Below are 18,563 nucleotides of genomic sequence, written 5' to 3'. Positions count from 1 at the left end.
TGTTACATCTTCTTCTTGGAGTGATCCCTTGGTCATTATTTAGTGTCCTTCCTTGTCTCTTTTAACATTCTTTATTTTAAAGTCTATTTTATTCGATATGAGTATTGCTACTCCAGCTTTCTTTTGATTTCCATTGTCATGGAATATCTTTTTCCATCCCTTCATTTTCAGTCTGTATGTGTCCCTGCGTCTGAAGTGGGTCTCTTGTAGACAACATATGTATGGGTGTTGTTTTTGTATCCATTCAGCAAACCTGTGTCTTTTGGTTGGAGCATTTAATCCATTCACATTTAAGGTAATTATCGATATGTATGTTCCTATTACAGTTTTCTTAATTTTTTGGGTTTGTTTTTGTAGGTCCTTTTCTTCTCTTTTGTTTCCCACTTAGAGAAGTTCCTTTAGCATTTGTTGTAGAGCTTTGGTGGTGCTGAATTCTCTTAGCTTTTGCTTGTCTGGAAAGCTTTTGATTTCTGCATGGAATCTGAATGAGATCCTTTCCTGGTAGAGTAATCTTGGTTGCAGGTTATTCCCTTTCATCACTTTAAGTATATCATGCCACTCCCTTCTGGCTTGTAGAGTTTCTGCTGAGAAATCAGCTGTTAACCTTATGGGAGTTCCCTTGCATGTTATTTGTCATTTTTCCCTTGCTGCTTTCAGTAGTTTTTCTTTGTCTTTAATTTTTGCCAATTTGATTACTATGTGTCTCGGCGTGTTTCTCCTTGGGTTTATCCTGTATGGGACTTTCTGCACTTCCTGGACTTGGGTGGCTATTTCCTTCCCCATGTTAGGGAAATTTTCGACTATGATCTCTTCAAATATTTTCTTGGGTCCTTTCTCTTTCTCTTCTCCTTCTGGGACCCCTATAATGTGAATGTTGTTGCATTTAATGTTGTCCCAGAGGTCTCTTAGGCTGTCCTCATTTCTTTTCATTCTTTTTTCTTTATTGTGTTCCGCAGCAGTGAATTCTACTATTCTGTCTTCCAGTTCACTTATCTGTTTTTCTGCTTCAGTTATTCTGCTATTGATTCCTTCTAGTGTATTTTTCATTTCAGTTATTGTATTGTTCGTCTCTGTTTGTTCTTTAATTCTTCTAGGTCTTTGTTGAACATTTCTCGCATCTTCTCGATCTTTGCCTCCATTCTGTTTCCAAGGTCCTGGATCATCTTCACTATCATTATTCTGAATTCTTTTTCTGGAAGGTTGCCTATCTCCACTTCATTTAGTTGTTTTTCTGGGGTTTTGTCTTGTTCCTTCATGTGGTACATAGCCATCTGTGTTTTCATATTGTCTGTTTTTCTGTGAATGTGGTTTTTGTTCCACAGGCTGCAGGATTGTAGTTGTTTTTGCTTCTGCTGACTGCCCTCTGGTGGATGAGGCTATCTAAGAGACTTCTGCAAGTTTTCTGATGGGAGGGACTGGTGGTGGGTAGAGCTGGCTGTTGCTCTGGTGGGCAGAGCTCAGTAAAACTTTAATCTGCTTGTCTGCTGATGGGTGGGGCTGGGTTCCCGACCTGTTGGTTGTTTGGCCTGAGGCGACCCAACACTGGAGCCTACGCAGGCTCTTTGGTGGGGCTAATGGCAGACCCTGGGAAGGCTCATGCCAAGGAGTATTTCCCAGAACTTCTCATGCCAGTGTCCTTGTCCGCACGGTGAGCCACAGCCACCCCCCGCCCCTGCAGGAGACCCTCTAACACCAGCAGGTAGGTCTGGTTCAGTCTCCTATGGGGTCACTGCTCCTTCCCCTGGGTCCTGATGTGCACACTACTTTGTGTGTGCCCTCCAGGAGTGGAGTCTCTGTTTCCCCCAGTCCTGTTGAAGTCCTGCAATCAAGTCCTGCTAGCCTTCAAAGTCTGATTCTCTAGGAATTCCTCCTCCCATTGCTGGACCTCCAGGTTGGGAAGCCTGACATGGGGCTCAGAACCTTCACTCCAGTGGGTGGACTTCTGTGGTGTAAGTGTTCTCTATTTTGTGAGTCACCCATCCAGCAGTTATAGGATTTGATTTTATTGTGATTGCACCCCTCCTGCCGTCTCATTGTGGCTTCTCCTTTGTCTTTGGATGTGGGGTATCTTTTTTGATGAGTTCCAGTGTCTTCTTGTTCATTATTGTTCACCAGTTAGTTGTGATTCTGGTGCTCTTGCAGGAGGGAGTGAGAGCACGTCCTTCTACTCTGCCATCTTGAACCAATTTCCCATCATTTCCTCTTTAAGTAGTGAGGGAAGAAAAACTACTCTTAAGTAACTACTGTGATCAATACTAAGTATTATACTTTAGGAATGCCAAACTAATGAAATGATTCCTACGTTCCAGGATATTGGTTTCTTTGGTGACCCAAGACTTATGTGACATAATTGAAAAATAATGCAGAACAGTATGATATAAATGAGAGTAGTATAATATAAATGCCCCTGGATTCCAAGGAGCCTAGGTTGAAAGTGATTGATTTAAAGTATTTATTTTGAGTAGGATGAGCGCACATTAACTATTCACAACAACTTTTTTCTTATATGTATAAATTTATTTATTTTTGGCTGCATTGGGTCTTCAATGCTGTGTGCGGGCTTTCTCTAGTTGCAGTGAGCAGGGGCTACTCTTCGTTGTGGTGCGCAGGCTTCTTATTGTGGTGGCTTCTCTTGTTGCGGAGCACGGGCTCTAGGCGTGTGCGCTTTAGTAGTTGTGGCATGTGAGCTCAGTAGTTGTGGGCTCTACAGTGGACTCTAGAGTACAGACTCAGTAGTTGTGTCACACAGGCTTAGTTGCTCCATGGCATGTGGGATCTTCTTGGACCAGGGCCCCAAGCTTTTTCCCCTGAATTGTCAGGTGGATTCTTAACCAGTGCACCACCAGGGAAGTCCTCACAGCAACTTTCAAAATATAATTTTTTAGTTTGATTCAGTTTCTGTAGAATTTAGCTTATATACAGTATCACATTTTCGGAGCCAGTCCTTACTACTGGGCTGTAAATGTGGATGCTGTCTTTGATTACCAGTGTATTTCCTGCATTTGGCATGGTGCCTGATACAAGGCACATTCTGTTAAATGTTTGTTGAATGAATGAATGAACAAACACTGGTGTGGGCTTGAGGTCTCGGCATGTGATATTAAGCTCTTTTAGAAAGTTGTCCCAAGGTGGAAGATGTTAGGGTGGAAAGAGCAAAAGGTAGAGGGGAGGCCTTCAGAGCTCTGCCACTGATGAGCTCTGTAGCACTGGCCTTTCTGGTCATATATCCTCATTTGTGAAGTGAGGGAATGTATTGGATCATCTCCCTTTTAATATTTTGAGGTTTATGAGCAGTATAAACTTAAAACATTTAGAACCAGCTAAAGAAACATAACCTCTAAGTAGAATTTGAGTGCGCCATTAAGGTTTTGTGCTAAAATACCACTGACCTTTGCACCTGGCATTTCTGTAAAGTTGTGCTAAGAAAATGGTATTTCTAGTATTGGATGTCCTAAGAAGGTATTCACAAGGCAGTATCTTAAATGTTCTCATTAAGTAGAATGTTAGGATAAATTTATCATTTTGTTTATTTATACCCTATCTACTTTCTTTCAAACAAAATTTGAGGTGGCAATTCAAGTTAGTATTTTTTTCCCCTAAGGCAAAATTTCCTTAGATTCTGTTAAAAAACATTTTGTTATCTCTGTCTTTTAAACAACCTTAAACTTTTGTTGTTTACATTTTAAAATAGGATCAGAATAGGAGAAATGGTTCAATAATGCTATTTTAACTTGAACCTCTGAAATTAACAGCTTTTGAACATTACAAAGAATGCCTCTCTAGTGTATAATATTCTAACTGAATTGAAATCTCTCCATTGCTGCACATTTCAGCATAAGGAGGCTTTTACAGAGGCATGGCACAAACTCTATGATACTTATAGATTAAATCAAATATCTTAAATTGCCCAGGGAAGCAAGACATAAACTCTGAGGAGTAAGCTGCTCTATTAATGAAGAAATAAGCAGTGAAAGAAAATCAGGGAATGGGTTTCCTCTAGCTAGAGTAACCAGATACTTTTTAATAGCTCCAAATAGAAAACATGGTCTATCACAACAAAAAGAGAAGATTTTGTGAAAGTGCTAATTTTCTGTTAAATCATTTCTTTTAGGTTAGAGAAAGGCCAACACTAGCTACTCTAAATCCCTATGTATATACTTTATGATAAATAAGCCAGTGACATTTTGTTTTAAATAAATGTTTTTTCTTTGTAAAATCATGAGTCTTGAGTAAATGTCATCCTTGAATTTCACACATCCCACATTTCCTTGATAGAGACTCCAGTGTCCATAAAACACTGAAAACTCATTTCTTTAAAGAGGCTTACTTAAGCTTATTAGAAGTGTAAACATAACTGTGATCCGTAAATCTAACCAGTCTTTGGCTTATGGCATCTAAAACTTTTTAAATTTTATCTTTTTTTTTTTTAAGTCTTAGGCCCTAAGGTAATTGTATACAAATGTATAGCAAACAGATGTATGACAAATCTGAATAATTTCTTCAATATTTATATATTTGTATATTAAAAGCATGTAAATTAAAGCATGTTTATTTTACATTTATAGTTGATCAATAAACCTTAATATATGTTTTCTAGGTTTGGAATTTTATGACAAGCAACCCCCCTAGCCCTGGTAATTTAAAAGCTTTTGTTACTTAGTTTTTAAATTACTCTGTATTAAGTACTGAGTGCTTCTTTTGGAATTCAGCATATTTCCATGTGAATAATCTGATTTAACTAAGAAATATATCTGAACCAGAGTGTCCCTTATTGATCACAAACATTTTAAAATCGCCTTTGACAATAGCCTAAATAATACTTTGGTTCATTAGTAATGCGAAACTTTTTTAAAGTAGCGGTATTTGGTGGGAGAGAAGCCAATCCACTAACTTTTAAAAATTTGTTATACAGGATTAGCTGAACCATCCTTTGTTGCCAAACATGAAGATAGTTTGTTTAAGGATTTATTTCAAGACTACGAGAGATGGGTTCGTCCAGTGGAACACCTGAATGACAAAATAAAAATAAAGTTTGGCCTTGCAATATCTCAATTAGTGGATGTGGTAGGTGTGCATATCATTCCATATTCAATTTCACACAGGTCTATGGAGAGCGTATTGTGTGCCCAGGCACCGTGCTCGGCTGCAAAGATTACAAAGGTGAATGAACATAGTCCTTTTCCTCCAGGAACTCACCAGGGAAAAACAATTATTACACCACAGACATAGGAATACTGTATGTTTATATAATCTTGTGTAGTTTAGAAATCATTTTATCTCATTTGGTAATTAAAATAGGTCTATTTTTTAATAAATTCAAAGATATTAAACCCTTTATATGGAAGTTTCTCCTTAAATATGTTAAAAAATATGACCAAAAAGTCAAAAAATTTAAAAGAAAAAACCCAAGAGTTAGAGTTGTAGATTTTTAGGACCGAAAAGGGATCTCAACAGATCATTGCCTCAGTATCACACTTAAAACATTTCTTAGGTTTTTCCATGTGACCTTTACCAGGTAGTAAATTCCCCATTGTAACTTGTTCTTATTGTCAAGAGATTATTTCTATTTTAAACTAAAAGGTTCACGCTAATTTTTAAACTAGCTTCTTCTTTTTCTGATCATGTCAATCAATAATTGTTTCCCTGTTGTGTTCCCAGAATAGTCAAATATGTGTGTGTGTATGTATGTATGGATACAGATAACACTTATAGGTGTGCCTTTATTTTCTGATTAGAGAAGCAATGCATGATTTTTGGAAAGAATTTAGAAAGTTCAAAAAAATACGAATAAGAAAATAAAACTTGACTGTAATTCTACCACCCAGAAATGACCATTGGTAACATTTTGTCGTGTTTCTTGCCAGTTTTTTCTTTGTGAATATGTTACAAAATTGAAGTATTATTTTAGATATAATTTTGATTACTGCTTTTTCCCCTATTGTTACACGATGAACATTTTCTTATTATATAATCTTCAAATGTAATTTTTAATGGCTGTATTTCATTTATAATTTATTTAAACATTCTCTTATTGTTGGCAGAAGCTTGTTCCCAATTTTTCCTGTTATAAAGGACAATGATGAATATTTGTACCTAAATGTTTGAATTTCTCCTTTCCTTAAGAAAGGTGATGAATCAAAGGATATACGTTTTTGAAGTCTGTTGACTGATATATGTAACCTAATTGCTTCCAGAAAGATCAATGAATATGGACTCTGTGCTTGATCCTTTGCTGGGCAATACAGGAAGATTTAAAATATAAATTAAACATAGGGAAGTAGGAAGTAAGTTAGTAGGGCTTGCTTTCAACTTTTCTTTCTAGCTGGGACTGTCAGCATGTAAATGGAGTAAGTGTAGAATGCTGCAGTACTAAATCGTGATGTCACAGAGATCTGGGATTTCAGATCTTGATGATTGAGATTATCAAAGAAGCCTGGGTAGAAGAAGTGGCACTTGAGCTGGGCTTGTGCTAAGTGTAGGATCTGGCATGCAGAGAGGAAAGAACTTTAATAACAAGGAACAGTATAATCACAGGTACATAAGCGATACTGAGCCTTTTTGTTCGGCTGTTTAGATCGATGGTCTGACTGGATGGTAGAGGAGGTGAGGAGTGATGCCTGTGTGCCACTGTGCCTTTGCTCCTGCCATTGCTTCTGTTTGGAGAACTTTCCTTCTCAGCACAAGCCATTTATCCTTCAAGGCCAAATTCATCTGTCAGACTCTGAAATCTGAACTTCCTAAGACAGTCTCTCTTCTGTTCCAGTTACGCTGACTGGCACTCAAGTGCTGGCAGGGCCGCCTCAAAGCAGAGTGAGCTTTAGTCCTTGTGTCTGTCCCAGAGCCTAGCATGGTGTCTGGCACGTAGTAAATGCTGAGTGAATGAGAGATCTGATGGGTAACAGACATGGTAAAAGCAGTACTTTAAGAGGATCAATAAGATAATTAAATACGTGACTTCAAAGAGTGAAAGATTAGAAGCTTGAGAGGCAAGTTAGATCAAATATAAGAAGGAACAGGACTTGACCACTGAATATGGAGGGAGGCATCTTATTTTGAAGCCTAGGTGGTTAGAAGGGTAACCAATTTGAAAGAGAAAATTGGTTGTTATGGGGGCAGGGCAGAGAAGATGATGGGTTTGCTTTTGGTATGAGGTCATTGTGGTCCATTCAAAAGGAAATGTTCACTGAGGACCTTGGAAGGTCAAGACTGGCTCCGAGGTGAGAGAAGAGGCTGAGGATGTCAGTTTGGAATTGCTGGCCTGGGGGTGATTGTTGAAAACTTTGAATTGATGCAGTTTTAAAGCAGAGAGAGCAGGAGCCTGATCCTTGAAGAACATTCATAGAAAGTGGTAGAAGCAAGGGTTAGCCAAGCAGAGACATTGAGGAAGGGTTGCTTCTTGAGAGAAGAGCCCAGAAAATATACGGTCGGTGACAATTAGAGGGGAGGAGGACTAGAGTCAAGGAAGATGAGGGTCAAGGGCCCTGGACATTGATAGAAGCTTCACTGAATTGCTTCTCAGTGGGTTTATGTTTCTTTTAATCGCTAAGGTCTTTGCCCCGCAACCTTGTGATCATGTTTAGTGGCTCTTCCTTGAAGTTTCCTCAGATTCCTATCTCACTTCCTACATGTTCTCGCTCTGTCTTTTTAAAATATCAGTGTTGGCTTGTTTGTTTTGATTTTATTTTTACGGTCAGGTTAAAAAAAACCCTATTACCCCTAAAACTTTTCTGCCATGCTTATGAGTAGTTAACATTTCTTTATCTGTGGTTTCCTCCTGAGTGTCATCATACATTTGTCTTCACTCAGTTTGGTTTTTTTTTTAATTAATCAATTTATTTATTTATTTTTGGCTGCGTTGGGTCTTTGTTGCTGCACGCAGGCTTTTTCTAGTTGCGGCGAGAGGGGGCTACTCTTCATTGTGGTGCACGGGCTTCTCATTGTGGTGGCTTCTTGTTGCAGAGCGCAGGCTTCGGTAGTTGTGGCTCATGGGCTCTGGAGTGCAGGCTCAGTAGTTGTGGCGCACGGGCTTAGTTGCTCCGCGGCATGTGGGATCTTCCCGGACCAGGGCTCGAACCTGTGTCCCCTGCATTGGCAGGTGGATTCTTAACCACTGTGCCACCAGGGAAGTCCCTCAGTTTGGTTTTTGTTGCATCCTCCACTGTGTTGAACAAGTGATAGATGCTCAAGAGATACTTGAGGTTAAAAGAGGCTGTATCCCCCTAAGGCAATGGCTAACCCACATCTTTGGGGCCAGTTGTGAACTTATGGGTTTTTCTTTTATCTATGTTACTATTAAAGATACTAAGTATGGACTAGGTCCTAGCTCACAGAGCAAAATCTATGTGTGTTCACATTTTTCTGGTGAAAAGGTCTATAATTTTCATTAGATTCTCAAAGACGACCTACTGCCATGCAGCATCACAGGTAATATGTTTACCAGAACTTTCCTAATTTTTAATGCCTCTGGTTAGAACTTTTGTCTGAAAGGCATATTCTAATACAGGGCTCAGCAGTTATTCTGGATGGTGTGTGACTTTGGGGTGGACGGTAGAGCTGGTGGTGTAGCGTTTAAATTTAGGAGTTTTGAGTTTTAGAATCGGTTTTACCACTAATTGGTGGTGTGATTTTAAGCAAGTTGCCTCACTGGGCCAGTTTTCATATTTGCAAAATGAAGGGATTACAGTAGATAAAATCTCTAGGTCCTTTCCAGCTCTAGTGTTTTAATCAAGGAAAATTGCTCCTTGGAAGACACAGTGTCAGAGGGATGGCCATGCTGTATTTCCTAGGACCCATTCTTTCCATGTAGGGACCTAACAGCTGTCTTTGTCCCTAGGGATGTGCTTCCTTCTGGCCTCCTCCTTTCTCCTAGGTCATTCACCTGTTGTTCGGATGGGATAGGGAATGGAAACACTCCAGTCACCTAGGCTATTTATATCCCATCCTCTCTACCCAACTGTAGGGATTGCCTCGTGCTTCTGTGTGTCTGTGTGCTCTGAGCATTGTATCCTACACAGGGTCTGTTTGTGGTTGATGATCATGGTGATCTTTTACTGGTTCAGTTGGCTCCATGATATTTCAGTAAAACTTAATGAAAGAGTTATCACTTTAATTAGGCCTTGAAAATTCAGTGAAGAACTGGCGTAAGTGAAGGTAAGACAGCAGGAAGGTGTAAGTAGCAAGGACCCCTGGTCCTCTAGAAAAGTAGGATGTAAAAGCTTTATGAAGTTGCCATTCAAGGCTCTGACATCCATATTTTTTTCTACGTAACAGCTCCATGGAGAGATTCAAATATGTGCCTCAGCAGAAGCAAATGACAAGTTGTAGTCCCTCAAGAATGCACACATTGTATCTCACTGATTGTAAGATGCACATTTTCCCACATTTTAGCACTACTGAAGTCAAGATGTCTTATAATTAATGACAACTTACAATTCATTATCACCCTTTTTCTTTCTCAGTGCTAAGTACATAAAATAATGTTGTGATTCTTAGATTGCATCTTAGATTTGAGGAAATGTAGTAGCCGAGACTATTAATATTAAATCTAAAAATGCCAATGGTGTCCTTTCGGGCAGCTTATCTGAAATACAGAGTATGTTGGAAGGAGTAATGTGAAATTAGGCTGGTAAAAATATCCTGCTTTTCTAGAGAACCAGATTGATGAACAGAACGTAGGTACTATATATAGAAGAGTGTTTATATAAAACTGAGAAAATTCTTATTTAAAGAATTATTGTTTCCGTAATTGAAATAATCAGCCTTATTTAAATTTTTATTTCATAGGATGAGAAAAATCAGTTAATGACAACCAATGTCTGGTTGAAGCAGGTATGTATAAAATTCAAAGGGCCACCCCACTGTTGACTGGTGCCACTGTTATTACAGGGTTTGTAGCATGAGTATCTGGTCTTGGTGGGTTGGCAGGAGGCAGAAGGATGAGGTAGATGGAGTCTTGTATTCATTCAGTTAATATTATTTGAGTGCCCGCTATATGCCAGGCACTGTTCTGGGCACTGGGGAAACAGCAGTGAACAAAACAGACAAAAGTCTAGGCCCTCAATGAACCTCATTCCAATGGGGGGAATAAATAGGAAGTTGTATAGTACCTTTCAAGCTGATAAGCTTGGAGAAGAATACACCGGGAGAGCAGATAGAGAGGGTTGGGGACTGTACTTTTAAATAGGATGGGCAGGGGAAGTACCACTGAGAAGGTAATATTTGAACAAAGACTTGAAGGAGGGGGAGAAGCAAGCTATGTGAGTATCTGGAGGAGGACTGTTCCAAGCAGAGGGGACACAAACGTGCAAAGATCCTGAGGCTGGAGGGTGCCTGGCGTGTTCAGGGAGCAGCAAAGAAGCCAGCAGGCTGGAGGTGAGTGGCCATGGGACGGGTGTAGGAGATGAGGTCAGTGAAGCAACAGGAGGCCGATGGGTGTTCCTAGCATAGGTTATGAGTAGTGGCTTCTAGGCCACTGTAGGATTTTGGCTTTTACTCTTCAGTGAGATGGGAACAGGCAAGAATGTAATGATTTATTTTTATGTTCATAGTCTCTCTTATATAAAGGGCTTCTTTTCTTTCTGGGCCAGATGTCCCCAACTGCTGTTGAGTGCTTCCCTTTGTTCTTTATTATTGCTGATTTTTAATACCTACTGCCAGTTTCCTAACCCCCAATTCCTGAAAGACGTGTGCTTTCCTTGGGGTGCAATTCTTTTTTTTTTGCGGTACGCGGGCCTCTCACTGTTGTGGCCTCTCCCATTGCGGAGCACAGGCTCCAGACGCGCAGGCTCAGTGGCCATGGCCCACGGGCCCAGCCGCTCCGTGGCATGTGGGATCTTCCCGGACCGGGGCACGAACCCGTGTCCCCTGCATCGGCAGGCGGACTGTCAACCACTGCGCCACCAGGGAAGCCCGGGGTGCAAGTCTTGACGTGATCACAGAATTGTTACTGTGTGGAAGTGGGACAAGGTGTTTAACTATGTGGAATGTGTAATAAATCCAACTGCTCTTTGCATGGACCAGTCCAGCCAGTCATTGACAAGACAGCTAGAAAAGAGAATGTTTCCCTTGAACTTGGACTTTAGGTGCCCATGGCTGCAGCTCCTGGGCATGGTCAGCTGGTGGGAGAAGAGGTGTTGAGCAGATCCATGAATGTACGCAGCTCTGGTCCTCGCCTGTGTCTCCTGAGGGACCATGGCTAGAGCCACCACATGAGGGGACAGGGCTATATCCTCCAGTGCCCATAAGAAGGACGTGGAGGTGAGTTTTCTTTATTGGGAGTAGAGGGGACTTCGTGTCTGAAATGTCTGGATTTGGCAAAGAGAGTATAGCTTTCAGTGTTTTTGACTGTTAATTTTATTGAAATTGAGTCAGGTTTCTTTGTTTTAAAGGAATGGATAGATGTAAAATTGAGATGGAACCCCGATGACTACAGTGGAATAAAAGTTATACGAGTCCCTTCAGACTCTCTCTGGACTCCAGACATTGTTTTGTTTGATAAGTAAGTTATATCCAGAATACCATTTTTTTGTTTTCAAAAGAAAACAACTGTATTACTATTAGGCACTAGTAATTTTTTCTTCCTTTTGAAAATTGTTTAGCTATAAAGTCAGAGGACTTCATCTTGTGTTCTCTCATTTCATGAACCTACAGATAGGTTCTGTGGATCCTTTCCCTTTTTTGGTATATTGTTTTCTGATCGTAAGTGTTCTTGGATTTCAAAAATTTGTAAAACATTTGGGAAGTCCAAAAAGGTATAAGGAAGTTGGGGGGAATATAATCAATCCCGTTATTACCATCACTTGGTGGCAACCACTGTTATAGACTTACACGCATGGTGGGCTTACTCTGTGCCTGGCGTGACGCTCAGTGCCTTATCTTTATTCATTCAGTTCTCAAGATAACCTTATGAACTAGGTACGATCACATCTATTTGACAGATGAGAAAATGGAGGCCGAAGATAGTTACACTTGTCCAGGATCACACAGCTCACACGTGGTGCGTGGGGAGTAGCCTGACATCCCCATTTACACTCTTACTTTCTAGACTACATATTTGGCAGACTGCCTTCCAGATTTTTTGGTAATGGTTAAAAATAGTTAAGGTCATGCTTTATGTTTAAATATGCATCCTTCTAATTTTGCTTTAAATACTGTATAAGAATCTCCCACAATGAGGAATGTTGGATTAACTATTAACTCATATTTGTAGGTATTCTACCTAAGTGTGTTTTGAGGATGGTTTTTAACTTAGGGGAGAGGATACTTCTGGGTGCCAGTTTCATTTTTTTCTAGGACCAACCACTCCAGGACATTTCTGGGAATTTGTGCTTATCCTAATGCACTTTGTCTTGTTTGCAAGAAGGCATTGACATGAGGACAGAGCAAATGCTAAGCAAAAAATACCTTTCACTTTTCAAACCTTTACCTCCGTGCTTCTCAACATGGAAGGAGTGAACAAAGCATGATGCAGCTTCCTGGAGCATCATCTTACTCTAAGTCATTGCAAACATTTGGATATTTAACATGGATATATCACATAGGAGTGTGCAAAAGCCACACGAATTTTAAGGTAGAGAGCAATATTTCGAAGATAGCTCATGTTGGTGGTGATGTTTCCTGCTAGACTTCTCCAGTGCGTGAGTTCACACGATGGCAGAGTTGGAGAGGGACGGCTGTTTTCCAGGGCTGTGCCCAGTTTGGGGCTATTGTTCTTTCCCTGTCAGTGTAGGAAGCGTCCAGTATCTGTCATGGAGGGAGAAGAACACTGAGGGGAGAAGGGGACGTCTAGGAATGTGGATTCAGGTTCTGGCTCTGTGCACATCCATTGTTATAAATTAGCCTAATTACATTCTGTGTGTAATCAAAGTGAAGTCATTTCAACACTTGAATCTCAGGATTCTGTGAATATAGATCTGTCAGTCCTGGAGTAGACATGGAAATAGGGGTTTAGTTTCAATGGAGTTAGATATTTAAGGGCAGTGTCTTTAAACTAGAGTCCCTTACGTGGAGCAGGTATATCCCAAGTGTAACAATTTAAAAAGTATTTCGTGCTATGGTATAGGTTTTCTTTTATATTAGGCTTGTAAAACGCACGCCCAGGTTGTTTAATCTCTGCATTGTTACTGTGCATGTATGTATTTCAGTGCAGATGGACGTTTTGAAGGGGCCAGTACGAAAACTGTCGTCAGGTACGATGGCACTGTTACCTGGACTCCACCGGCAAACTACAAAAGTTCCTGTACCATTGATGTCACATTTTTCCCATTTGATCTCCAAAACTGTTCCATGAAATTTGGTTCTTGGACTTACGATGGATCACAGGTTGATATAATTTTGGAGGATCAAGATGTTGACAAGAGAGATTTTTTTGATAATGGAGAATGGGAAATTGTGAGCGCAACAGGAAGCAAAGGAAACAGAACCGACAGCTGTTGCTGGTATCCTTACATCACTTACTCATTTGTAATTAAGCGTCTGCCTCTCTTTTATACCTTGTTCCTTATTATACCCTGTATTGGGCTCTCGTTTTTAACCATACTTGTCTTCTATCTTCCTTCAAATGAAGGTGAAAAGATTTGTCTCTGCACTTCAGTACTCGTGTCTCTGACTGTCTTCCTTCTTGTTATTGAAGAGATCATACCCTCATCTTCCAAAGTCATACCTCTAATTGGAGAATACCTGGTGTTTACCATGATCTTTGTGACACTATCCATCATGGTCACTGTCTTTGCTATCAACATCCATCACCGTTCTTCCTCAACACATAACGCTATGGCTCCGTGGGTCCGCAAGATATTTCTTCAGAAGCTTCCAACACTGCTTTGCATGCGAAGTCATGTAGATAGGTGCTTCAGTCAGAAGGAGGAAACTGAGAGCAGCCGTGGACCAAAATCTAGAAACACACTGGAAGCTGCACTTGATTCCATTCGCTACATCACAAGACACGTCATGAAGGAGAATGATGTCCGTGAGGTCTGTGACCGCGTATATTTACAAATGCAGATCTGTTTTAATTCTAAGTCGGGCAAACAGCATGACCCTTAAGACTAAGTATAGATTGAGGGCCAGAGATGTTGACACACTGTTCTGTAAAAGATCTTTACTAAAATTTCAGTTAAAACATCTGCAAAATGTGGCATGTACACAAATCTCACGTCTCCTTTTCCCCCATCAGCATCTTGGATGACTTTTGAAAACACTTTGTGTTATGCTGACTGTTCTGTTATTCTAAGGCATAGTAATCCTGCCGTTTGGTTTTTGGCTCTGACATGATTAACTGTTTTAATTTGATCTTCAGTAACTTTGTTTCTGGATTCTATAGTAATCTGCAGACACAACTGCATTATAGTTTATCAAAAGTGATTTCATTTTTTAAAGAATGAGTCTAATGGAGCCTTTATAAATACAGCCAAGATATTTTTCTAGAATAAATCTTTTTGTTGTTCACTTATAAGAATGTTAGCGAAATCAAAAGCAGTAAGCTATTCTCAGGTGTTATATATTATACATCAACGTGTACAAGTGAAGCTTAGTGTAGTACTTAATAATATGCTTAATTTGCTTAAAAACAAAAATTTGCTCAAAACTTTATTATAGAAAAATAACTCACTGGCTCCTTATTTAAGGTTAATATTTAAAATGCAAGAATTGAACTATGAATACATTTTATTAATGTGATCATATCGAACTGGAGTTTTCTTTCAAAACATGTAATATTTCAGTCTTGTCACTATTATTTCTATTGTGTAATTTTTAAAAATTATTTATTTATTTTTGGCTGCGTTGCATCTTTGTTGCTGCGCATGGCTTTCTCTAGTTGCAGCAAGCAGGGGCTACTCTTCGTTGCGGTGCACGGGCTTCTCATTGCGGTGGCTTCTCTTGTTGCAGAGCACAGGCTCTAGGCGCATAGGCTTCAGTAGTTGTAGCATGCGGACTCAGTAGCTGTGGCTCACGGGCTTAGTTGCTCCGAGGCATGTGGGATCCTCCCAGACCAGGGCTCGAACCCACGTCCCCTGCATTGGCAGGTGGATTCTTAACCACTGCGCCACCAGGGAAGCCCTGTGTAATATTTTTAAAGCTACGACTATAGTACTATTTTCATAATTGAATTTACTTTGAGTAGTCGCATTAAAATTATATGAATTCTCTCACAGATACAGAGAACAAACTAGTGGTTACCAGTGGTGAAAGGAAAGAGGGGGGAAAGGTAGGGGCAGGGGACTAAGAGGTACAAACTACTATATATAAAAAAGCTATCAAGATATATTGTACAGCACAGGGAATACAGCCAATATTTTATAATAACTTAAATGGAGTATAATCTATAAAAATTTAGAATCACTATGTTGTACACCTGAAACTAATATAATCAAAAAATAATAAAATAGTACCTAGAATAAAAAATGTATATGAATTCTAATCTCTACCGCCTTTTTAAATGGAAAAATTTCTAGCAGGCGTGGTAAGCAGGTGGAATGAATCCGGTAAAATAACAGCCCTCCCCGCAAAGGGACATTTGACATATGTTTCTAATAAACTTTTAAAAAAATTTTATTGTAGTTGATTTACAATGTTGTTTTAATCTAATAAACTTTTAATGCTTGTGGATCATAAAGTTTCTATTTGGTGTAAGTATAATTAGTTTATAAGGTGAAGCTATCAATGGAGTCTTAAAAAATACATATATTAGGGGCTTCCCTTCCCTGGTGGCGCAGTGGTTAAAAATCTGCCTGTCAATGCAGGGGACACAGGTTCGAGCCCTGGTCCGGGAAGATCCCACATGCCATGGAGCAAATAAGCCTGTGCGCCACAACTACTGAGCCTGTGCTGTAGAGCCCATGAGCCACAACTACTGAAGCCCGTGTGCCTAGAGCCCATGCTCCACAACAAGAGAAGCCACCACAATGAGAAGCCCACACAGCACAACGAAGAGTGGCCCCTGCTCGCTGCAATTAGAGAAAGCCAGTGCGCAGCAACGAAGACACAACACAGCCAAAAATAAATAAATAAATATTTTAAAATACAGATATTAGATAATGATATGGATTGAGATGGGATTTAATGAATGTCTGCAAAGTGTTGTGCAAAAGGATCCGAGCTCCTTCCAAGAGGGCCAGTAAATGGGGTTTATTTTCAGGGGAAAAACTTATAAGTAGAGAAGCAGTAGGGTGTTTATAATCCATTAAATTCTACATTATCCTGAAACTTGGGGCACAGTTCCTGTAGAAGACCCAGTGCTTCATAGAGAAAAGGGGCTAGGGAAGCTCGTGGTCAAGGAAGTGGCCTGGTGGGAGGGAACCTCTGGTGCTCGGGGCCTGGTCTCAGCCTGCCCTTCCCTTGAGGTCACTCACACCTGCTGAGCCAGCTCCCTGCTTGGGCTGCGAAAACAGGGAGGGAATGAGCTCACCAGAAGCTCTGAACTCATGAGCTTAGGTTCAAATGGTCCCTAGGAAATCCTAGGAAAGTAAAGCAGGTGGGGTGAGGAAGAAGATTAACAGCTGTTGAATACATATTATTCTGAAGCAACTTTTAATTTGTCATGAAATTAACTTCAGGCTGAATTATTTTCAAAAATTAAAAGAAGTAAACAATACTGGGCTGAACAAGTAATAAAGATAACTGTATATAGTAAGAATTAAAAAGATGTTTTAAAGTTTATTTTAAAATATCTAAGTACTATATTTTATTAAAATTCTATCAGAATAACCCACTTATATTACAAGTCGATGTGTAAATTTATGAATTTTGTGTCTTAATTATTTAACATGGGTTTTTTATTTTTTGATACAGGTTGTTGAAGATTGGCAATTCATAGCCCAGGTTCTTGATCGGATGTTTCTGTGGACTTTTCTTCTGGTTTCAGTTGTTGGATCTCTTGGGCTTTTTGTTCCAGTTATCTATAAATGGGCAAATATAATAGTACCAATTCATATTGGAAACGCAAATAAGTGACACTTCCCTAGGGGCTGTAGTAGGAATTTAGTTAAAAGGCACATAATTCTTATGGCACCTATAAAATTATGAAAATGTAAATTGTGTTTAAAATTTGATGCAAGCTTCAACAGATTACAGACACTAACATCAGTTTATCTCAATAGACTGCCCATTAGAACATCTACCTGCATGACTGAAGTAATAACTGGCTGAATAACATTTGATCTTTTAAAAATAGCAGCACAAAATATTATCTAAACTGTACTAGTAAAAATCTAATGTTTGTATCCTGTCAATTCTGCTTTGTAATCAACAGTTAAGTTCATCTTTTGACTGTGCTGGGAAATTCCTGTTGTATTTGAAGACTGATTTCATTTAGTAAAGGTACACATTTAAAAATTCTCTCTGTCCTGTATTCATTGGGTAAGAGCTAATCTTAAGTATAATATATTGCTGTAGTAAATAAGCTGACTACTTGGTATGATAATGATTGAATGTGATGCTACTTTTCTATAAGGAACATTTTTAAAAAATGAAAAATGGGAACTGGGAACTCCTTTAAGGCTTACTTTATTTTGTAGATGCGTAAACTGAATAATTATTAACTATTTTTACAGCCTACCTTCCATTGTGAAATCATACAACAGATAACTCGTGTCGACATGCAGTAGCATATCCTTAACATTCATTTCAATCCTTTTGTCCACTTTTTCCCACAATTAATAGAACCACCTTCTATATAAATTCTGGTAGCATCTTTTTATCTTTGATCTTGGAAGTGTCCATGACAACTAAGTGAATCCCATTTTAAGAACACGTCTGTGGATACTACTAAATTGTTCTGTGAGAAAACCATCTTCTAAAATTAAAGGTGGTATTTATGTATAAGCACATTGTTACATACCTGTGATGTTTCAATTTTATCTCTTTCATTCCAACAGTTACAGTACTAGAATATTAGTGTTGCAAGGGCCTTTAGACGTAATCTGGTCTTAGCCTATTACTACTTACTTATTCAATACAGTATCATGTATCACAGGTAGACAAGTTAAAATTTCATCTCTACTGTCATACAGAGTGAAGTAAGTCAGAAAAACAGATATCGTGTATTAACGCATATATGTGGAACCTAGAAAAATGGTACATATGAACCGGTTTGCAGGGCAGAAATTGAGACACAGATGTAGAGAACAAACGTATGGACACCAGTGGGGGAAAGGAGCGGGGGTGGTGGTGGTGGTGGTGGTGGGATGAATTGGGCAATTGGGATTGACATATATACACTGATGTGTATAAAATTGAGGACTAATAAGAACCTGCTGTATAAAAAAATTAATAAAATAAAATTCAAACCAACAAAAACAGAAAAAAAAATTTTTCATCTTTAATGTCCCTGACTCAGCTATGACCAGGAAGAAAATACTGACAGAAATCTTGTATTCGATTTTGAACTCTTAGCTCTTGAGAGAACAACTGCCTTATTTATTTATAGTAACAGATCTAAGTTCAATTAAACACTCCTTAGAAGGCAGAAGGGATCCTGTCTAATTTGCCTTTTATTTTAGGCAGGTGTTTAATGCTATTTAGTGAGTGAAAGTCTCCTCGTTCGATCAGTTTAAATTGCCAGTTGG

At 39.3% G+C, this 18,563-nt stretch overlaps 1 protein-coding gene across 4 annotated transcripts in view; it reads left to right on the top strand.

The window, feature by feature from the left end:
- The window catches only part of CHRNA5 (cholinergic receptor nicotinic alpha 5 subunit), a 61,023-nt gene extending 43,709 nt beyond the window's left edge, over window positions 1-17,314 (top strand). Inside the window, exons 2-6 of one of the 4 annotated variants that reach the window (XM_082649457.1) lie at window positions 4,913-5,064; window positions 9,784-9,828; window positions 11,388-11,497; window positions 13,143-13,971; window positions 16,789-17,314. In XM_082649457.1, coding sequence (XP_082505583.1) covers window positions 4,913-5,064; window positions 9,784-9,828; window positions 11,388-11,497; window positions 13,143-13,971; window positions 16,789-16,950 — 1,298 coding nt within the window. In that variant the 3' untranslated portion in view covers window positions 16,951-17,314. Of the gene's footprint in view, window positions 1-4,912; window positions 5,065-9,783; window positions 9,829-11,387; window positions 11,498-13,142; window positions 13,972-16,788 lie in introns of those variants that run through there. The other 3 variants (XM_082649458.1, XM_082649460.1, XM_082649459.1) reach the window with 3 other exon arrangements.
- Window positions 17,315-18,563: the final 1,249 nt, after the last annotated feature.

This window comes from Grampus griseus, assembly GCF_964374135.1.
Source record: "Grampus griseus genome assembly, chromosome: 2".
In the NCBI taxonomy this organism is placed as follows: domain Eukaryota; kingdom Metazoa; phylum Chordata; class Mammalia; order Artiodactyla; family Delphinidae; genus Grampus; species Grampus griseus.
Note: the sequence above shows the minus strand (reverse complement) of the source record. Positions and strands in the feature narration are given on the sequence as shown.